This window comes from Castor canadensis, chromosome 11 (assembly GCF_047511655.1).
Source record: "Castor canadensis chromosome 11, mCasCan1.hap1v2, whole genome shotgun sequence".
Lineage (NCBI taxonomy): Eukaryota > Metazoa > Chordata > Mammalia > Rodentia > Castoridae > Castor > Castor canadensis.
This window is the reverse complement of record NC_133396.1, coordinates 50,191,492-50,214,238: the sequence shown is the minus strand read 5'-3', so window position 1 is coordinate 50,214,238 and position 22,747 is coordinate 50,191,492. Positions and strand designations below refer to the sequence as shown.

The 22,747-nt window shown below is 53.4% G+C and overlaps 1 protein-coding gene across 6 annotated transcripts in view; it reads left to right on the top strand.

Moving 5' to 3' along the window:
* Positions 1-19,084, top strand: part of Pemt (phosphatidylethanolamine N-methyltransferase) — a 76,917-nt gene extending 57,833 nt beyond the window's left edge. For all 6 annotated transcript variants that reach the window (XM_020180301.2, XM_020180302.2, XM_074046656.1 and 3 more), the window contains 5 exons: positions 1,352-1,467; positions 11,077-11,222; positions 13,599-13,710; positions 18,329-18,403; positions 18,778-19,084. In XM_020180301.2, the coding sequence (XP_020035890.1) occupies positions 1,352-1,467; positions 11,077-11,222; positions 13,599-13,710; positions 18,329-18,403; positions 18,778-18,835 (507 nt within the window). In that variant the 3' untranslated portion in view covers positions 18,836-19,084. The remainder of the gene's footprint in view (positions 1-1,351; positions 1,468-11,076; positions 11,223-13,598; positions 13,711-18,328; positions 18,404-18,777) is intronic.
* The last annotated feature ends 3,663 nt before the right edge of the window (positions 19,085-22,747 follow it).

The window sequence follows — 22,747 nt, the reverse complement described above, 5'->3', positions numbered from 1 at the left end:
TGATAGATAGCCCCATGTCACCCAGGATAGCAGTGTTAGCATGGAAAGAGGCCTTTGAGACCCTTCCTAACATACTTAACCTACAGTGGGGCTCCAGGCTGATAGAGTCATTGTAAACTGAAAATATCGTAAGTCAAAAATGCACTTAACTCATCTAACCCACTGAACATCACAGCTCAGCCTCACTGCCTTCAACATGCTGAGAACACATTAGCTCACAGTACAGCAAAATTGCAGCCTAATTTCTAATAGAGTGTTGAATAACTCATGTTGTTTATTGAATCCCGATTCCAAAAAGTTCTGGTTACACAGTGCACTGCAGAGTGTCAGTTGTTCTCCCTTGTGATCCTGTGGCTGATGGAGCTGCACCCTCTACCACTGCCCAGCATTGCGAGAGAGGATGGGATTGCATATCACTAGCCCAGCATAGAACCAAATTCAAAATTCAAAGTCCAATTTCTACTGAAAATGTATCACTTTTGCATCATCACAAAGTCCAAAAATTCTAAGTTGATACACTGTAAGTTGGGGGTTGGCTACAAATACATATGCATGTATGGATGGTTTCATATTCTGAGCCCAGACTGTGTGCACTTTTGCATCCTCCCTGCCCTTCCTTCCCTTCTCCCACTCCATGCCTTGCATATGAACCATCAGGGTGCCAGGCACAGTGCTGCTGAGCAACTAGGCCAGGATCTGCAGGAAGCTCAGGGTGGTGGAGCCAGCTGAGAAGCGGGGGAGCTGTATGCTTACTCTCCTTCATGCTAGCTGCTGAATGTTGAGGATCTAGACGTCATTTTCTAGAAAATATGAAAGGATTCTGAGACTAAAAATCACACATTTGAAAGCGTATGCCTTCAAGAGATTCTTAGGCAGAGTGCAGGGTGCCACTGGGGGGCTTCCCTTCCTTCAACTGCCACTTGGATGCACCCCTGGGAGTTCCTGATGGCCAGAGCTGGGCCACAGACCTGATCTGTGCCTCTGGTATTCTAAGCCTTCCTTTGGCAGCCTTTGCTTCTTGTTTGCTGAGAGCCTATGTATTGATGGGATGCTGCAGCCTCCAGGAGCCTGAGAGTCTGCCCTGGTCTTGGCCCAGGGATGTGCTTCTCTGTGGGCTCACATTATTTGGTTGGCAGCTGGCCCTGCTGTCCATTCAGACTGGACCAAGGGAGTGTAGAAGTCCTGTGGCTCTCACCCTGAGATGTAGGCAGATATACTTTTGCAATTCTTACTTGGAACTGGGCGCTGGAGCCTGGGAATGCAGAGAGAGACTTGTTTGCCCACACCCCACCCCAGACTCTCCTCAGCCAGTACCTCATGTCTTGCTGTTGTTTTCTGACCATTGGTGTAGGTGGCGAGATGGGAACAGAAAACACGCAAGCTGAGCAAAGCCTTTGGGTCCCCCTCCTTGGCCTGCTACTCCCTGGGCAGCGTCATCCTTCTTCTGAACTTCCTGCGCTCGCACTGGTAAGCCCCCAAGGCTGGCTGCCTGGTGCAGCTGCTCTGCTCGTGAGAATACACAGTCTGGAAACAGAGGGTGGATATGGGTCCATCAGGCTTCAGGAAGCACAGGGTCTGAATGCATGGGGAGCCCTGCTCTCAGAGGCCTCATGCCATAGCAAGCCACCTGGGCTTCTACTGGCAAAGGAATCCCAGTGACCTCAGGAAGGAGACAATGTGAATGGGAGAGTACCAATCAGCAAAGGTCCTGGGGCAGGGATGAACAGAGGCCACAATGCCTGAGTTGCCTCCATACTTACTTCCCTCCTTGGAGTTTCCTCCAAGAAGTGCCAGTACAGGAGGCAGAAACCCTGGTTGGGAGCCCCTGGGGGCCAGGGCCTGGCATCTTCCCAGGCCCAGACTTAGACCAGTGTCAGGAAGCCATTCTGTTCATCTGTGGACTTGGGACGTGTTGCCTTGCTGCCATCAAAGAAAGGTCAGAGCAGGTGACTGAATCTAGATGACCAAGTTTGACCCACTGGGCCCAGGAGTGAAGCTTTTGCATAGTCCCAATGCCAGGCCAGGCTCTTCCTCCTCTGAGTAGTTGTGGCCAGCTGGCAGGCACCTTGGGGACCCGGCTGTGCAGAAAGACATGGGATTGAGTCACCATCCTGAGCTGAGCCTAATACAGCCATCTCTGAGTCTCAGGCTCACCTCCTGAGTCCTCTGAGATCTATCACAGGCAGTGCCCAGGCTGCTCATGGGCTGAACATGGCCAATGCAATGCTTTAAGAAATAAGGGAGTGGCTTGGGATTTCTTTTTCTTTTTTGGTGGCACTGGGTTTGAACTCCAGGCCTCATGCTTGCTAGGCAGGCACTCTACCACTTGAGCCACTCCACCAGCCCAGAAAGTGGCTTGGGGAATCTCCATTTCTGACTTGCTGGGACAGTTTAGATGCTGTGGTGGCCCTGGCCATGTCCCAATGTAGACTAGTCACTGGGGGCTATGTCACAGCTGCTCCCTTGGACACAGCATGTGCTGCCCTACCTCCCCCACTTCCTTTGGCCCTGCCTGGCCCTGCAGGTATAGGGTGAACCCATGAGGTGACCAGCTCAATGCTTGATGCCTGGTGTATGGGGAGTTGGGAAAGATGTAGTGATGGGCTAGGCACAGGGCCCAGCCTTCCTCCTAATGGCCAGGACACCCTTACGGCAGACCTTTGCTATCTCCCCATCTGTGGCCAAAGGTGCATGGTGGGGTGGGGTAGGGGTCCTGCTTGGTCAGCCTTCCCACTGGACCTTTGCTCTCTGTGTGGGGCTGCCCACCATCTTTAGGCCAGGCTAACATCACAGGGTTTTGATCCTCAGAGGGATGGTGTCCTGTGGCACCAAACCTGAGTTGGAACATGAAGATGCTTCTCCAGGAAGGCCTTATTCACCCCACAGCGGGGCAAGGGCTTGGCTCATGACACACCTGAAGACCTCAGGGACTGTATGCCCTGTGTACTGACCAGCTACTAGACTCTCTAGCCCCAGGAGCTCTTTCATGTTTTTTGTCTCAGGGTAGAGGAGGCCTAGTGTACAGATGAGATAATGAGGCTTCACAGGAAGTGGTGCTCTGCCTAGGTGTCACAGCTCCATGAGAAAAGACTGATACAGTTAGGCCAGAGGAATGCAGAAGTCCCAGCAGTGCCAGCCAGGTGGGCTTATGGGAGGGGGATGTCTAGAGGGGAAGGAAATGGGCTTCTTTTCAGCTCTACCACCTGGCAGGCCACCTGTGCTATGTCTAGAGAGGATGCTGCATCAGCAGGACCAGGGCCTCCCCAGCATCTGGGGAGCTGTTGCTGCTTCTGACTGGATGCTCAGTGCCTCCCAGGCTGAGGAAACACAGAGGGCTAGAGACAACTTAAGACCCAGCTCAGGGCCAGGCATGCACCAGGCCCACAGTCAGCTGGGCCAGACCAGGTGACTGTCCAGAAACACTGGTCAGTGTTACAAATCAGCTGCCATCACTGAGCAACAGGCAGGGGCAGCTGCACTGGACTCTCTCTGGGACCTAAATAGTCACAACAGGTCTCTCATCCCCACACCCCATTGTCTTCCCTCTTCTCCCGCATCTCTCCAAATGATACAGCTGTCTCCTTGAAGGCACTGGACTGGGACCCAGGCTTCCATACAATGGCAAAGTGGCTTTGTTATGAAGAGTATCAAATTTTGTGATCCCAGCCAGTGCCTCATTGTACTAAGATTAGCTTGCCAGTCTCCCTTTGGCCTTCCTGTGCCATGTGGCTGGCCTACTACTCACTTCTGACCTGGTGATATTGCACTGGCCCAGAGATGTTGTGTGGTCCTCCCTCCCTCCCTCCCTCCCTCTTTCTCTCCCTCTTTCTCTCCCTCTTCTCTCTCTTTCTCTTTTTGGCAGTACTGGGGTTTGAACTCAGGACCTTGTGTTTGCCAGGCAGGCTTGAGCCACACCCCCCAGCCCTTTTTTCTTTAGGTATTTTTGGTACAGGGTCTTGCTTTATGTACGGACCAAGGTCCTCCTGTTTATGCTTCTCACATAGCTAGGATGATGGGTGCACCCCACCATACCCAGTTTTTTACTGGTTAAAATGAAATCTCAGGAACTTTTTTGACTGGACTAGCCTTGAACCTCGATCCTCCTGATCTTTACCTCCTGAGTAGCTAGGATTACAAGCTTAAGTCACCATGCCTAGCTTGTCCAGTCTTGACTAATCAGCCATTCCCTTCTTAGGCTCCTTCAGAATGTGGGAGTCACCAGGTACCTGGCTTCAAGGTAATCTTCAGTCCTGGATGCTTATTAACCTTCCCCAGAGAACCTGGGGAGGGGCATCCAACCTAATCAGATATGGACGCAGTCAGGGGAGGAGCCCCTACCCAACTGCAAAGGAATATTTGACCATGTTCTCCATCCGAGACAGCCCCCTAGCTCCCTTCCCGCAAGTTCTGGTCATCAGCAGAAGGAGCCCCTTCCCAGAGGAGCCCAGGATCAAGGGAAGTTGCTGATAGTAAGTACCTGGCTCCCACACTGGGATACTTAGCCTGGTCCTTGCTTCCTGGCCTGATGTTGCTCCAGTGCTGCCTCCTATGCAGCTCCGGACCCTTAGGAATGCCCTTCCCCCACAGGACCAGCTGGAGAGTTTCAGAGCCATGGGCCTTGGAGGAGTGGGACCCATGTTAGAGGTACAGAGTTCAGCAGCCTCACCATGCTTGAGATGCTCCTGGGATCTTCCTGTGTCTGGATGAGCAGTCCTTAGATGTGCTTCATGTTACCCTCCCAGCCAGGCAGCAGTCAAGTATTTAACATGACCCACTGGATAAGAGCAGCTCATGGGGAAGCACAGCACCAGTCGCCTTTGTCCTAGGGAATCTTACCCACATCTGAGCTGCCCTTGGGAAACCATCTGTACAGAGATTTAGTGCACACCTGCACTGCTGTGTCTGTGGAAGCTGTTCCTTAGAAGTGGATACAGTCCTCATTCTTTATCCCTGCTTCTGGAGCTCCAAAGCAAGGATGCACCATGTTAATTCTTCCCCAACCCTCTGTCAGGCTCGGTGCCCAAGCAGGGCACATACTCCCCCAAGCTCCTCAGTGGTTCCTAACCTGTGTTTGACCTTGCCTACATGTGACCTGGGCCAAAGGGACTCCTCTAAAACAGGGAGAGGTCCGTTTCCTTCCTTTGTACCTGCACCCTGGGTAAACCTTGTATGACCCTTGCCAGGCGGCTGGGGCAGAGGTGATCTAAGCCAGGGCACAGTAGCCTGTGGGAGAATGAGATGAGATAAGTCAGATGGGATCTGGCAGCAAGTGGATGTGGTAGGAAATAGGAATCCATGGAAGGTTTTGGAACAAGGGAGTAAATTAATGATCAAGTTTTTGGATGTGCAAGGGGTTTCCTTGCCTCCCTGAGCTAACCTCATTTGTTTGTACTGTTCAGCTGAGTCTCCACTTCTAGAGAGAGGACTTGCTGGGGTTCCAAAGCAGGAGAGATGAGTGGTGCCTAAGAATGTGACCAGGTGAGAGGAGGGCAGCTATCCCTAGGCCCAGGAACAGTTGTGTAGCTGAACAGCTCCGATAGGCCTGAGGCCAACACCAGACAGGCCCTGCTTCTGCTTCCAGGGTGTGAAAACCCTCAGCTCCAGGCTGGTTGCTGGACAGGTTTTGGTTGGTTGTGCTGCAAGTCAGCATTCCTCTTCCAGTTGGTTGTGCGTTATCCAGGGACCTCTTTCTTCCCTTCACCAGGAAGCCAGCTGAGCCCAGTGGAGCTACCTGGCAGCTTAGCAGCTTAGCGATGTAGTCTTTTCCTTTCTTTTGCACACAAGCGGACACAGGCCTTTCCCATGGAGTGTTGGCCAGACAAGTGTGTGACACTCAGGTCTTCAGAGGGAGGAACAGAAGGAGGGATCAGCACCCACAGCTCCTCTTTGGCGGTAGCTGAAGATGCTGTGCAAGTTACCGAGGTGTTCACCTCCTTAGAACATAGGAAATGACTATTCCAGCTCAGGCAGGTGAGCTCATTAGAGGACCCAGGGGAGAGCAAGTGGTGAAGGTGATGTGTGAAGTGATTAGGTCACCAATCAGGGGGTGGGGGCTGTGTGCCCAGCAGAATTAGGCAGTGGACACAGGACACACACATGCACTTGGACCAAGTCTGGGTCATGGCCAGGGATGTCTAAGAGATCACTCAGCAGATGACCTGCCTGTACAACATGATGCCAGAGCCCCCAAAGTGGCTGGTGGGTCCCAAGGGGTCATTGAACCAATTGGCCTGTGCCAGCTGGTGGTCTGGAAGCCCCAAGGATGAGCTGGCTTATTATCTGGAGGCTGATGATGCTAAGTCCAGACCCTAGGAATGTTTAGCACAGACCTGTTAGCTTTGTAGCATGATGGGGAGGGAGCCTGGTGGGCTAGGGAGCAACTGTTGAAACTCCTTTCCCCCAACCCACACCCAGACCTGGATGGCCTAGAGCTATTGCTCTCTAATAACCCCATAGACCTTTGCCCATGTAGCACACGGCTGTCATGGAGCCCTCCCCTCTGGTTCTACCTGGAGCTTCCCTTTGGGCAGCTGGAAAACTGGAAGGTGTGGATTTAGCTTCCTGGATCCTGGGGAAGGGAGAGAAGAGGGAGGGGCTGCATTCGGGCCTTACCCAGATGGCCCAGGTAGAGCCAGCCTCTGCAACTGGGATAGTGGGAAGAGGAATAATCCCCCCCCCCACCCGTTAGGATATCCTCTTCACTCTTTACAGGCCATGGGAAGGCAGGAGAAGCCATTGGTCTGCTTTGTCCCACTCCCACTCATCTCTTTTCTTTCTTTTTTTTTTTAATCATTTTTACATTTACTCACATATGTGTACATTGTTTGGGCCACCTCATCTCTTTTCTTATTATGACAATAAGACAGACCTCTGGGCTTTAGAAATACTGGTGGGTTTCTAAATACTGGTGGGTTTTAGAAATACTTTGAGAAGGTGCCTAGGATTAGGGCAGCATCATAGCCCTAATTTCAAGTTCCTGGCTGATTGTGGGAGAAAACTACATGAGTAAGTGTTTTTATTTATTGTTTTAGTACATGTCTATTTTAATATGTATTAGGAAAATAAGCCCATCAGATGTCTAATTTTATGGATAGTTTTTTATTTTTGGTGGTACTGGGGTTTGAACTTGGGGCGTCAGACTTGTCAGGCAGGTGTTCTACCACTTGAGCCATGCCTCTAGGCCTTTTCATGGATAGTGTTGTTTAGTCTGAATTGAAGTGTATAGAGCCTTGGCTGGAGGAGAATATGAAGTAAGGAGTCAGCACAGGCTGCACAGGGTTGGAGACATTGTGCAGATGCATTTGAGCAACTGGAGTTAGGAAAGTCTTTCTTACAGTTACAGGTAGTAACAGAGGACAGACCTGTCTTGGGGCTAAGGACACTGTGTGGCCATGTGCCTGTGGCCTGGAATGAGGCAGAGAGCCCTGAGCTCACAATGCTGCATCCTAGCTTTCCGAGATTTCAGGGGAGCAGAGTACAGGCAACCTCAAGTCACATTGATGACCAGTAGTTCAATCCAAGTTTTAAAAATAGAATCCAAGGCACATGAAAGAGTCCTATCCACCTCCACCCAAGTGCAGAATATTTCCAAAGGAAATTGTTCCTATTACCTCATTCTGCTGTGGAGCGCCAGGCCACAGAGCTACTTGTCTCCTGTTAATTCTGCATGTGGAATAGACTGTGCTTTCCAAGCTTAATGGAGGAGCTGGAACAACGATCACCTAATTGGGCGTCGATTCCAGTAAGCCTGCCATTGTGTCACAGAGCATATGTGGCTACTGGGCCAAGATTAGCCATCAGGGAGGAGCCCCTGCTTGAGTTCTGCAGACTCAGGGAGCAGGTGACCCACTGAGCACTTTGCGGGGAGCCCCAGCCATACACTGACCTTGTAGGAAGCTTGAGCTATTCTGGCCAGTGGAAGCAAGAGGACAGGAGGTTGAATGGCTCTGGCTGGAGCTACAGGCAAGAAGTCAACAGTGGGGGCAGCCCCGGGCAAGGTGGGGCAGCCACACAGCCACTTTGGGGCCCCTTTTGCCCCCATACTGGCTCCAGAACTGCCACCCCTTGTCAGGAATCGCCTTTCTTTCAAGCTGGGTGGAAGTGCGCTTGCTGCAGGCTCAGTCATGAGATTGAGAAGCTCCCCTTTCATCTACTGCCTGCTGTCGAGACGCAGATGGATTCAGATGGTGGAGACTGCATGGCAGCCCAGTGTGGACCAGGAAACAGGCCCAACAATGACTGGTCTTATTCTCTGCCATGGGGCAGGAGGGACCAGTCTACCAGGTGACCCTCTGGCCTCTTGGCCCAGGTCCTGCAGCAGCACTCACCGCCATTGTGCAGCCTTACTGTCTGCTCTGCTCTGCTCTTCCCCCCTCCCCTTCCCCCACCATGCACACAGAGTTCCTTCCAAACCGCACCAGACCCTTCATGCTGTTCTCCCATCCTGCACTCTGCCCCAGCCTGAAGGTGACCATTTGTCTTTCTGGAATACTCTCCCTGTCCACCCTGCCCCCCTTCCCCTGGCTAAATTCTTTTTCAGCTCTCTCCTGAAGTGGCCTTTCCTTTTTGCAGCCCTTCCCCCTACCATACTGTTATCTGGGCCAGCATGCCTGTCCTGTGACCCCTGCGCTTCTTCCCAGCACTCACCAGTGTCTGCCTCCATTTGCTTCTGTCCTTCCCATTGTCTACAAGTGAGCTGTGGACTGCTCAATGTGCACATGGCCACTCAGCAGCAACATTATACCAGGAGGCAGGGGAGGGGTCACCATCACATTTCAGAAGAGAGATGGAGGCTGGAGACTGAGGTCTTTTTGAAGCCCCATCCCCTTCTTCCTCCACGAGCCAGCAGCTTGTGTGCAACCACTGGTGACCCCAGAGAACTCAAGAAATACACCTAGAGCTGACAAGAGGGAGTCCAGCAGGCCTCCTGACCTCTTTTCAGGCAGGTGGAACCCAGAGGCTGGCAGAGTCACCCAGTCACTGAGAGTCACACATTCCCCTTGCCACACTTTCTGTTCTGTGGGCCTTGATGTAGCATATATAAGGAGCTGGGTGTGACCCAGCCCCTAGCCCCTCCATGTCCTTCCCATTAGACAAGTGCTGAGGGTTTGGGATTTAAAGCTGCATGTTCCCTGCAGTGGGATCTGTAGGATAGAGGGGTGCTGGGGTCACAGCATTGCTCAGAGGGCAGGGTATGAATGTGGCCACTGCCTCTCACAACACAGGGTCTGTCTAATGTTACCTGGCTTCTGAATCAATCCCAGCTCATAGCCTGGAGCTTCACAGTGGCCCTGAGCCAGGTGAGCAGAAGAGATGAGGGAGGGCAGCAATGGATAGAGAGCCAAGGGTTTGGGCAGCCTGACCAGTTGCTCTGACACCATGCACTGGCTGCTGGCAGGTCATTTGCAGGCCTCTGCCATGCTGTTTGTTCCCAGGCCCTTGTTCTCCCTTTCTTTTCAACACATCTACTGGCCTGTGCTGGGTGCCAAGGAGATGCATGGGGGAAGAGAAGAGCTGAACGTCTAGTTGTAGGAAAGAATTCCTAGGAGGTAGTGTTTAGTGCAACCTAAAAGTAGAGTTACAGCAAGTCGCCTTCATCAATGAGTGAGTGAAGGAAGATGGTGAATGCATTTTGCTGGAAGAGCTTGGCCAGCAAAGATAAATAACTCTGTTATGGATGGATGGATGTGCTGGTGGATGAACTGATGGTGGATTAGTGGATGGATGAATGAATAGGTGGCTGGGTAGATAAAGGGTAGGTTAAAGGATGGAAGAATGGGTGGATGCATGGGTGGATTGAGGGATGATGTATAGATGAATGAATTGAAGGATAGATGGGTAGGTGAGTAGGTAATGGATAGATAGGTAAAAGGTGGGTAGATGGATAGGTAGATGGGTGGGTGAATGAATAAATGGAAGGGTAGGTGGATAGGCAGGCAGATGGATGGATGGATGGATGAATGGATGGACTGAGTAGATAGATAGACTGAAGGATAATTGGATAGATAGGTAGGTGGGTGGATGGTTGGATTGATGGATGGAGGGGTAGGTAGATGGAGGGTTTTGGTGGATGGTAAGCTCCCTTGCTGAGAGGAACCTGGTACAGAGTGAGTATAAGTAATTTCTCTGTGTGAACAGCAGATTTCCATGTCTCTTCTAAGCATCACATGGTAGGGGGAATGGGAAGAGCATGTTTGGTACATGTACGTGCTGGTCCCATACACCATTCTCTGTGGGTGTGCCCCTCTCACCAGTGCCCCCTCCCTTATAGTGAGGCCCAGACCCATTACCAGCCTGTTTGCCTGTACCTTACCTGCTCTAGGCTTTCCAATTTAGAGGACAAATAAAGTACCTGAACCGCCAACACACTGATGTGCCAATAGAGTCACTGTCCTTTGGGTCCACTCCAGCCTTTGAATGAGACCTCAATCCTTGACCCAAAGACATTTTGGGGGTGGAGGGGGACATTAATGGGCCTTTGAGGTAATTTACAACCGAGGTCAGCTGCCCAGGTGTGGCCAGGCCTGTGCAGGGGCCATGGAGCCAACTCAACAGTGCAAAGCACCTAGTCTTAGACTGTGAGTCTGCTAGGAGAATGGGGTTCCCACACCACATGTGGCACCCACCAGGCTCAGGGCACCAGGTGCCAGGGCCTACTGTGCACCTGCTCTGAGTATGCACCTTTTCTGCTTTGAGCCTCACTTTTCTCTAAAGTGCAAGTTGCTCACTAGACAGGGTCAGAGCATGCAAACTGGTGGCTCTTGGGTCACCCAGCCACTCACATGCAGAGTCTTGAGTGGTTTTTATGAATGGCCTAGTTCCAAAATTTAGGATATTTCATATGCAAGTCAGGATTTCTGGCTTTTCTTGAAAACACTGGCATGTCTGGGCATCTGTTCCTCTCCCCTCCCTATGGCAGTGGGGACTGGACAGTGCTCTGCAGGTGGCCTGGACTCCACCTGTAGCCACCTCAGTGGCCATTGGGCATATGAGCCCTGGGGTGGCTACTCTCTGAGAAGGGTAGACACCCACCCCATACATTGTGACATACTTTTTCTCCCTGTCCCATGCCCACAGCTTCACACAGGCCATGTTGAGCCAGCCCAAGATGGAGGGCCTGGATAACGCCATCACTTACTGCCTGGGCCTTGCGCTCCTGGGCGTGGGCCTCGTGTTTGTGCTGTCCAGCTTCTTCGCACTGGGGTTCACCGGAACCTTCCTAGGTAAAATCCTGAGGGTAGGGGATGACCTTGGGAAGGTACACTGGGGTTCAGGGCCCAGTGCCATCTGTGATGGGGACCACTGGAGACCCTGACGGTCCATGGTTAGGATGGGAGAGTGGGCTCTACTGTCTCATCTGACTCCAGGGCTCTGAGCTTCTGCCTGCTGTGGTGGGAATAAGTTTCTCCTAATCCTGGCCCCATGGGCCCCAAGATGCTCTCCTGGGCCCAGCTTCCCCTTGCAGAGGGCCCAAGGCCCTGTTTACATGGAAAGATGAGGTGGTAAGTTGCCCAAATGCACAGTGACAGGACCCTCTGCCTCATAGCCACCCCTGGGTCTGCCCTGGGCAGCTCCCAACATGCTTGACTGCCAAGCCTGGTGGGATCTTGGTTTTCTGTGTCTGGGCGGGATGCAAGGTGGAGGGACATTGTTCCTTCTCTGTTTCCTGCTGCCTGTGGCATTTTTGGGCTGGGAGCCCAGTGTGGCCTACCAATACTTAGCTGCCTCACCTCACAGTACAGCAAGGACTTCTAGTGCCTTGGAATTCTAGGAGGGAAAAGAATCAAGGGGGATACCAGCAGGGGAGGCTGAGGGCAAGGTGGGCCATGGGGACTGGAACAGAGAGAAGGTGGCAGCCTGCATTCACAAAGGGAGCCCCTTGCAGCACTCAGGCTGCCCCAGGAATAGCATAGCTGCCCAGGTGCCTGGCTGTCCCTCCACAGGGCCTAGCCTCCCAGCAGCAGACTTGAAGCTCTTGGGAGTGTGCTCAGGAGCAGCAGCGCCTGAGGGAGCAAGTGGTGTTTGAGTTCAGCATTACTGGGACTGTGGCACTGGTCAGTGCTTTGTGCTCAGTCAGGAGCCGACATGAAAGAGGGGCTCGAGGTGGCAGGCTGGGAAAGGGGAAGATGGAGTGCCTGGACCTTCATGAAGAATGGGGACTGGTGGGGCCAGAGCAGAGCTGGGGTCAAGGAGCAACAGGAGGGGCTCCCCAGGACCTGCAGGGATAGGGGGGAGGGGCAGCTGACTTCCAGAGTCATGGAAGACAGGTGAGTAGGCCTCAGTGAGCAGGGTTGGGAGTGAGGACAGGGAGGCCTGAAGACAGCATGTGCCCAGAGCCAGGGAGGGACTGGTAGAGACCCCAGGTAGTAGGTGGACCGTGAGGGCCAGACCAGGGAGACTCATCAGTAGAGCAAGTCAGAGGCAGGCAACTGCAGCAGGGTGGCCCTCCCCAGTAAACATGGCCTAGAAAGCCAGAGGGATCCAGCAGGCTGGGGATGTAGAGCACAGAGCAGTCACTCCCCTGTGAGTCAGCCCGATACGGGTTTCTGTGCCATCCCCCCACCCTCTCTTGGCCCCACTGCCCTGCTTCCTGCTTCCTGGGAAGAAAGAGCCTCCCAGTGGTCCCCAGGTCCCCTGCACCTTTTGTCCCCAACAATGGGCATCTCAGCACCCACCAGGACCATCCTGCCTGTGCCTTCCCATTATCAGTCCAACTGCTGTACTTTCTGCCAGGGATGAAGTGGCATTGTCCTCCAGAATGGCTGGTGGGACACAGAGGGGGTTGCTGTAGAGAGGAGGGGCATGTGGCATTTTTTATTGAATTATCACAGACCAGTAGTGATAGTTACTGGGAGGGAACTGTGCCAGACCCTTTGTTCTGAGGTCCCACTGTTGCTTCTTCCTGCTGAGAGTGGCTGTATGACGCAGGCCTGGTTACCGTGGGTAGGTGGGTGGATGACTGGCCTTCTGGTGGTCATCTCTGAGCTGCCATATGGGAAGACAGTAATACTGTGGCTGACCTCCCAGAATGACAGGAGGCATGTGGTGGGCAGGCCTGGAGCCAGAAGCACAGCAGCCAGAGGTGGGAACAGTGCCGCCTTAGCAGCCAGCTAGACCCAGGGGAAAACCAAGGCCCCAGGGGGTAACTGAGGCCAGGGTGGGATTTGGGAGGAGATGGGGCAGAAATGAGCAGTAGGCAGGCCTACTACTAGAGGTAGAGTTGAGATGGGGCTCTAAAGGGGGGAGAAATGCCAAAGAGGAATGGAGCTCTCTGTTCAGAGAACAGGGAAAGGTGTCACGAGAGGGAACAGTGTGTGCATGAGCACAGAGGTAGGAAGAAGGGGATGACCAGGGTGGCTGGAACCCAGAGAGTGGAGGATGGTAGTAGATGAGGAGGCAGGGCTCAGAACTGGGGTTCCTCTGACCATGTATGTAGTTTTACCTGCCCCTCCACCACTGGTTGGGAGCTTCTTGGAGGGGCGGGGCCCTGTTTCACCTGCAGGTCCACCAAAGCCCACTGGGAACCTCCCTCAGTAATAGAGTGGCTGGGAGCACAAATGGCCAAGTGACTTTCCCACCCTGCCCTGCCTTGTCCACAGGCGACTACTTTGGGATCCTCAAGGAGGCCAGAGTGACCACGTTCCCCTTCAGCGTCTTGGATAACCCCATGTACTGGGGGAGCACAGCCAACTACCTGGGCTGGGCCTTCATGTAAGTACCTGGCTGTCCACTCACCCTGCTGGAGGCCTCCCAGGATGAAGAGAAAGGTCATTCATGGCCCAAGGGTATCACCTTCCCTTCTCAGAAGTTTCTTATCTGTGATAAGAAACAGCCTCGAGAACAGGGTTCGGCAGGCTTTCTCTTAAAGGGCCAGAGCATTCAGGCTTAGAGAGCCACAGGCCATAGCCATTCAGCTCTGCTCCTAGCACAAAAGCATGCAGAGATGTGGGAAAATGGGCAGTGAGGTATGGGCCATGCGGCTTCATTTACAGACACTGAAATTAGGATTTCATGTAATCATATAATTTTCATGTATCCTGAAATAGTCTGTGGATTTTTTTTTTTTTTTTTTGTGGCACTGGGGTTTGAACTCAGGGCCTAATGCTTGCTGGCAGGCATTCTACCACTTGAGTCACTTCACCAGCCCTGGATTTAAAAACAAACAAACAAAAACCTGCTTAAAAATATAAGTCCAGGCACCAGTGGCTCACACCTGTAATCCTAACTACTCAGGAGGCAGAGATCAGGAGGATCAGAGGTTCGAAGTCAGCCCCAGGAAATAGTTCGCAAGACCCTATCTCGAGAATACCTAACACAAAAGGGGCTGGTGGAGTGGCTGAAGGTGTAGGCCCTGAATTCAAGCCCTGGTACTGCAAAAAAAAAAAAAATGTAAAAAGTGGACAAAAGTGGACTGGGTGTAGTAGCACATGCTTGTAATTCCAGCTACTTGAGAGTACAGCTACTCCTACAGGTAGAGGTAGGAGGATCCTGGTCTGAGGCTGCCTGGGCAAAAGCACAAGATGCTTTCTGAAAAACAACTAAAAGCAAAAAGGCTGAGGGTGTGACTCAAGTGGTAGAGCACTTGCCTAATCAAGCTTGAGGCCCTCAGCTCAATAGCCATACTCAATGCCAAAAACAACAAAAAAGTAAAAAGTGTCTTGGGCTAGAGTTCACTCTTGGGCCCTGGCGGCCTTCAGCTGGTGTGCTCCTCCGTAAATGTGCTGCTCAAGTGCGCTCCTTCCACAGAGGGCGGGGCCCATGCCCATAAGTGCAGCCCTAGGATTGCTGTCTGCCCTGGCTATGTGTGGGTACTGACACACACGCACATTGACCTGGAACCTTCCCACTGCTACCCCAGTCTGCTTTCTAAACCCAACTGAGGCATTCCCTCCTCCAGGAAGCCTTCCTGATCTCCTTCGTGCTCTGACCCCCTGTGGTAGAGTCTACCCATTCCTCTCTGAGGACCCGTGTCCCCTCTACGTCCTTAGAAGTATCTGGTGCCAAGGAGTAAAAGTCACCCCAGGTTCAGGGTGGCCAGGCCAGGGCTCTCAGAAGCATGTGGCACCCTTGAATTGCCTCCAGAGGACATCAGTCTCACATTGTTGAGGAGAGGCTGCCTATACTGGGGACAGAGCCTCCCTGGAGGGCTCATTAGAGACAGGCCATTACCTGGAGGTTCCCAGGCCTTCCACAGCCTAAATGTCTCCTGCCTCCAAGGCCCTCAGATGGGGTTTCCTAGTGCCAAAGCACCCAGGCCAGGTGAGAGACTCCTGCTCCTGCTCCTCCAGGCCCCTGGGTTCCTGCTCTTTCTAGGCCTTTACCTCCTCAGCCCTCCAGCAAGGTGTGGGTACATAGGACTCAGTGTCCTCATATGCCAGTGGAATGGTCATTTCTACTCTGGGCTGTTAAGAGGTTGAACTGGACCAAGGCAGGTGGGAAAGTTTCATGGACTTTAGATGGAGAAGGGGAATTTAAGCATGCATACCCCCCACTCCGTGACTGTCCCCATCCCCACCACCCCACTGCCTCCCCGACCCAATAGCAGAGAATTGAGCTGGTCTTGACCACAGGGCCTGGTGCTGCTGCTGGGAGCTGAGAAGATGGTGCCCTACTTGCTCTGCAGGTATGGTACATGTGGCCTTGGAAAAGTGGCTGCCTGGAACATTCTCCCCAGGTTCTGCTGCCCTCCCTGGGGCTTGGATCAAGGCAGGGGAGGCCCTTAGGACCTGCCAAAAGCCCCTGACTGGGGTCACTCCAGTGACTGTCTTTTAGGGGATCTACATTTTGGCATCACGAAAGCAAGGAAAGCTCAATCAGTCCAGTCCACCTATGACAGGTGGGGAAATTGAAGCCACACAAGTCTGGGCTACAGATAGCCTTCATCCCCAATTTCCCAGCTCCCAGAGCACAGCCCCTGGTCTTTTTGTGTGCACAACATTTATAGAAACAGGAAGTAAGTTGAGGGGTCAGATGGGCCCCTCGATGGGCAAAGTGCTCCTATAGCCAGCTTGGCAGAGTTGGGGCTTTTTCCTAGGGTGAGCCCCAAATCAGGTGGCAAGTGGCTGATTTGAGCACGAGGCCTGTCTTTTAGCAGGCACGCTGAAGTGAGGAGGCTGTCCACTTGGGTCTGTCAAGGCAGCCCTGCCCATGGACCCATCCAGCAGCTGGACCTCCCTCCAAAGTCTGTCATGACCTGCAGGACCCTGTGTGGTTGGGATCATGGCTGAGGACTAGGCTTGTTGCTGACACATGGCCAGGGACAAATCACCTCTTCAGCCAGAAGGAAGAGGTGACTGTCATGGGCTCATCTTGGCCACAGGCCCTTTCTCACAGGCTAGGACATAAGCTTGAGAGCCATGTCTGCCAGGATGAAGACTGAACCCGGCCCCAAGTTCCTCCACTGTTCCAACTTGAGACTATTAAAGACTCCCCACAGGCTGGGCATGGTGGTATGTGCCTGTAATCCCAACTACTGGGGAGGTGGAGGTAGGAGGATTGTGGTCTGAGATTTTATCTGAAAAATAAAGTTTAAAAAAAGCAAAAGGACTGGGAGAGTGACTCAAGTGGTAGAGTACCTGCCTATCAAGAACAAGGCCCTAAGTTCAATCCCTAGTACCCAGGTCGGGAAGAGCCCTCCACAGGTAAAGGACACAGCCCTACTTTATAGCCCAGATGAGCTCTTAGGGCCTGTTTCTCTGGGGAGACACAAGCTGAGACCAGAAAGAGTGGCTGAGAGAAGCTTAGCATGGGGCCTGGCCCTTCCTGGAAGCTGCCAGGCCAAGTCCAACCCTGGCCACTGTGGCTCCCAGATAGCTTTGCTATATCCATAGCAGTCTGGGCTCGTGGTGGGGCCAGCTTGCCCTTTCCCCATTTCCCAGTCCATGCTGAGAGGCTCAGCTTGTTCTAGAAGCCCAAAGAGGGGCAGTGAGGGAAACCAGAAAAGGCAGGTTTCCTGTTCTCCCCAGAAGAGTCTCTGTTTGGTGTCACATCTCCATGTGAAAGTAAGCTTGGCTTTAGGGGCACCAGAGGTGGTGTCTGGCTGTGGGGGGCAGGTAGGAGGCCTGTGCTTCATGTTGTTCCAGGCAGGGGTCCTGTATCCCTTATTGTCCACAGAGAGGATACTGCTGGACATCAGGCCTGTAACTGCAGCCTGGGTTCAGGACCTTGCTGTCCTTGCATTTGCCTTGTCCCCTCCTAGACAGACAGACCAAAGACTGGCCAGTGGGAGGTCTGAGTAGGTGTTGGGGAGTGGACAGGGCAAAGAGTTCCTGTAGGGCACACATGTCCTTATGCCCCTCTGCTTTGGGGCAGCATGAGCCCAGAACTCCTGTGATGGTCTGGCTGGAGTTCAGGGAAGCCTGGTGCAGAATGGGAGGGGGGAGGCAAGGAGAGCAGAGACCCCTGCAGTCCTGAGGTTCAGCCCTTGCTCCCTATTGCTCCCAGGCTCTGGCTGTGCCCCAAGTGGCTCTCTCCTTTTCCCCTGCTGATGTGGACACAGCAGTCTAGTCCCTGTAGGAGCCCATGGAACTAGAAGTAACCATAGAAATTGATTGGGGGCCAGCGTGACAGAAGCTATTTCTGGAAGCCTGAGGTACATGTGCTCGGCTCCGCAGTGCCGTCACTAACAAGCTGCCCGCGCTCATCGGCACAGCAAGGTCAGAGATTAGTTGCCCGCAGAGAGCCGTGACAGATGTTCTGTCCAGCCCTGAGCCAACTGCATGCTCTGCCCGGGGCTTCCTGTCCTCTAAGCTGGAGGTCCCTGAACACCTGGAGCCCATACTGTGTAGGCCGGGCATAAAACTGCTATCCCACCCCTCGGGCAGCCCTGGCCAGTGCTGAGTGAGGGGAGGAACTCCTTTCCCTAGCCTCCCAGGATGGTGGCCATGGGGCTGCACCTATGGACAGAGCCGGCTGACGGGGGTGTGTGCTCAGGGGGCCCCAGGCTGGTTTTTTAGAAGTCTTATTTCCTAAGCACATTGTCCCTGGTAGACAGGGGAAGCATTTCCTGCCCCAGAGCAGGCTCCTGTACACAGAGCAGGTTTGGCAAGGGACTGTCCTCAGGTCTCTCTTCCTGATTCCCTCCTGCTGCCCTGAGCTCAGAACTGGGACCAAGACAAGAGGCAGTAAGGAGGCCACCCCAAGGAGACCCAGCCAGTTAGGGCAGACAGACAAAATGGTCACTGGATCAGGACGTGGACAACAGGAACCCTTGCTGCAAAACCAGACTCAGAAAGGGGAACCAACAGGCACAGCTTGTCCCACCCAAGTGGCTCCACTGTGGTGGCAGGAGGGGCCAGTCCCCACTGATCTTGTGTGTCTGTCTCTGCAGGCATGCCAGTCCCACAGGCCTGTTGCTGACAGTGCTTGTGGCCCTTGTCTATGTGGTGGCCATCCTGTATGAGGAGTGAGTAGGGGCTGTGGTGATGTGTGGCATAGGGGTGGCGGCTGAGCTGGGCCATGCCTCTGCTTTAGAATCTTTCCCTGTGGCCAGGCAAACTCAGACCATGCCAGGTCACATGTTGGGAAGCTCTTGCTGGGCACACCTGGTGCCTGTGAGACCTGGGCAGGTGGGCAGGGAGCCCTGACTCCTCCTGATCTCCTGCCTGCTCTCTGAAGGCACCAGGCAGGTCTGGGGTTGGTTTGGATACGGGTCCCCTCTGCACTGGGCAAGGGGCTGTCCATGCTTTGGCTGGCAGGACTGGGGCAGGCTCTGGTGCATGGGGGGTTAGGTTGTCACCTGGAGTAGCTGACTGAATAAAACCTTTTCCCACCCTGCAGGCCCTTCACCGCCGAGATCTACCGGCAGAAAGCTATCAGGTTGCACAAAAGGAGCTGACTGGGCTGTGGTGGCCCTATGAAGGGCCTGGCTGGCCTGCCAGCCTGCTCTAGGCACCCAGCCCTGCTCAGGGGAGACTGTCAGCCTCTGCTACCAGCTCACACCTGGCATAGGCCTCTCCAGTGCCTTGGAAACTGCTGCCTTGGGGGCCCTGGGCATGCTGCCATGTGGCTACTGAGTCTCCCTGCTCCCACTGTGCCCCCACTTACCAATAAAGGCGCCCTGACCCCAGCACCTCCCCCCAACCTCTTTCTGTCCTCATCCAGTGGGAAAGAGCAGAGCAGGGGAGGGGGATATCCCCTGAGGGCTTCTGGGCCACATTGGCCCTGCCCCTTTTTCCCATTGGAACCTCCCAGTGCTGAGAGGTGAAGGCATCAATTACTGCCCTGGCTGTGGCCATGGCCCCTTTCCCAGGAAGCACGGCACCCTGGGTCACCTGCGCCCTACTAGCTGTTCCAGGACTTGCCTCACTGCCTCTTTCCCTGGGGAGACCCAGCCCAGTGTCCACAAGCCTGGAGATATGTCACCATGTTGTCATTGACCACTCCAGTCCAGCTGGGGGTTAACACTGCTGTTCCACCAAGAAATGCCACCCAGTGTCTGGACACACAGTGAGTACCCCTCTGCCTACCTGAGCTGCCATCCGAGGGGGTAATGTGTAGGTACTTGTAAGGGTGGCATCCAGCTAGGGAAGATGGGGTGTGTGCCAAGTGGAGCACAGATGAGTTGCTGTGGGGGCTCCAGAGGTGGCCAGAGGAGCCTTTCCTGGCACTGGTATGGCCATTTCCTGTCCTGACCCCCATTTTGCCACTGGTAGCTGGGCCCACCTGGAATTCCAGGACTCCAGGGACCCTGACTGGGGTGGGTCAGAGGCTCCTCAGCTCGGTGGGCTTTGGGAGTGATTGTTCCAGGGGTGTCAGAGACCCTTAGCCCTTTAGCCTCAGCCAGCATCCCCTGTAGGGTCTCCCTTTGGCCTTAAGGGCCAGTCAGCGTTGCCTAGAAGGCTTCACAGGAATCAGAGCTCTGAGGGGAGGGGCCCAGCCTGTCCCAGCCCCTCCCTCCTCTATCTTAGCCAACCTCTGGGGCTGTGTGGGACAGTATCCAAGGGCTGTCCTCCCCTGACATACCAAGTTAATGTCACCCAGGACCCCTAGGCCATAATTTGAGCATTTACAAAGTGCCTAGGACTTCACTGTGTGCACAGGGCCACAGAGGGGTCTCCGCGGTCACATTCCTAAGCCCTCCAAGGAAGCCTGGGCATCTCCTCTTCCAGGACCAAGTAGGAGTGCCAGGAGCCTCACTCCCAGCACTGGGGCCAGGCCAGAGCCATCAGCTGTGGCCATGGGCTGTGTATCCAGGAACCAGATCTTTCACTAGTGTGGCCTCATACCCTGCTGCCTCAGGCCCATGGCAGAGCTGTGCTGTCTCCCCTGAGCTCCCTACCCCCATTCCCTCTGGATAGACGGAGGGTGCCAGGAACAATTGGCCAGGCTGTCCCTCACCTGTGTCCTCACCATCCCAGGTGCCATGCAGATCTGACCCCACAGCCCAGGCAGGTAATCCTGGGTCTGGACCAGAAAGACCTTGGAGCCCTTGGTCTAGAGCCAGGAGCAGAGCTGTTTTCCTTTACCAGAACTGACCCCTCTCTGGCTTCTTTCCCTGAGTTCCAGTGAGGATGCTCCACATAGGCGCGATGCCCAGAGGCTCTGCTCTCAGTGGCCTCCCACATCCCTGGATCATGCTCCCACCTGCTCCCCATCAGGCCCAGTACCCACTACGTCTGGCTTTGATTTTAGGCCCTGCTTACTCAGTGCCAGACTGTGTGTGTGGGCAGCAGGAGGAGGAAATTGGTACTCCATGGAAGCCGTCCTGGCTCAGCTCTGTGGACCTTCCCCATACTCATCACCTCCTCCCTGTCCCCTGCTGCCTCCCACTGCCCACTCCTCACCATACTGAGCTGACCACTTCACCCCCCTGCCAAAAGTAGATGGGGTGGGACACCCTCACAGTCTACATAGTCCTTGGGATAAAGTCCAGGCCTCAGTGCTCTCCCCAGGGCCTGGCCCTCTGCAGTCTCCTCTCCTCCATTGGGCTCCAGAGCCATCCTCAGACCTCGACCACCTCCAACTGCCCTTGCTGCCACTTCCTCCTGGAATGGCCTTTCCTCTCACCCACCATCCAACACCGCTAAGTTCTGTGAAGGAGGCACAGCCTCAGCAATGGGCAGTTTTTAGGCCCTGCCCTTGGGGCTGGCTGCCCCTTAGGGACAATAACTGTAGGATGTTTTATTTCACCCCTGCTGCTGCTGCCATCCATTGGTAGCCTCAGTGAGAGGAGGTGGATTGTGGTGAGCTGCTTTCCAGCTGTGGGGACAACATATACAAAGGCCCCAAACCCTGGTGAGGGGCTTGATTCTCCAGCAATGGTGTGGGGTTTGGCTGAATAGTGAGTGCCAGGATCCCTCTGGCTGCTGGGTGGAAGCAGGTTTAACATTCTGACCGAGATGTAATTCATATACCACACATGTAATTAATTCACTCGCTCAAAGTGAACAGCTGGACAGGTTTTAGTTTCTCCACAGAGCTGTGGAGCCATCACCACAGTCATTGTAGAACATCTTCATCATCCCAAAAAGAGGCAGTTGTGCCCCCAACTGTCACTGCACAGCTCCCATCTAGCATTTGCTCTCTGTCCCTGGATTTGCCTTCTCCAAGCATTTCATCTAAGTGGAATCACAGTGTTTGTTCTTTGGTGTCTGACTTTTCACTTAGCATAACGTCTTTGACATTTAGCCATGTTGTGTCATATATCAGCATTTGTCTTTGCTTTTGTTGCTGTAAGTGAATACCACAAACTAATTTACAAAGAAGAAAGTTTTATTTGGCTCATGATTTTAAAGGCTGGGAAGGTCAAGATTGCGGGGGGGGGGTGGGGGGGATCACTAAAACAAAACACTTAAGACAATCAGCTTATAAAGAGGAAAAGGGCTGTTTGGCTCACAGTTTTAGAGGGTTAAGTCCATGATTAGTTGGTCCTGTTGCTTTGGGCCCATAGCAAGATAGCAAGTCATGGTGGGAATGCATGGTGGGGCAAAACTACTCATCTTATGGCCAGGAAGTAAAGAGCGAGTGAGGAAGGGGTCAGGATCCCACAGTCACCTTCAGGGACACATATGTAATAACTTAAAGATCTCCCACAAAGCCTCACCTCTTAAAGGCTCTACTATCTCCCGATAGCACCATCCTAGGGACCCATCCTTGAACACATGAGCCTCTGGAAGACATCTGACCTCCAAATAGTAGCCGGTGACCAGATCTGTCGAGGTTCTTCTTGCTGGTGGAGACTCTGCAGAGTGGTGCAGGGCATCACATGGACAGACAACATCCCAGCTCACGTCTCTACCACCCTTCCTACAAAGCCACAGTCCCACTGGACTGCAGCTCCACCCTTAGGGCCTCATTTAACCTTAATTACCTCCCATGGGCCCCACCTCCAAACTGCACAGTTAGGTTGTTTCCAGCCTCTAATACCTCCCAATGGGGGTTAAGTTCCAGCATGCATTTGGGCACTCAGGTGATATCCATACCTCCTTCCTTTCATGGACTAACAATAGTCCATGAATGGGCAGACCACATCTGGGTATCTATTCATCACACTCGGTTTGTTGATAGACACTCAAGTTGTTTCCACCTTGGATAATTGTAAACACCGTGTACAGTGTTTGTATAGTTGTATGTTTTCATTTCTTTTGAATATGTAATTAGAAGTGGAATTTCTGGGTCACATGAGACTCATAGTTGACTTTTTTTTTGGTGGCACTGGGGTTTGAACTCAAGGCCTCATGCTTGCTATGCAGGCACTCAGCCGCTTAAGTCACTGGTTAGCCCTCTTCTGTGATGGGTTTTTTTCAAG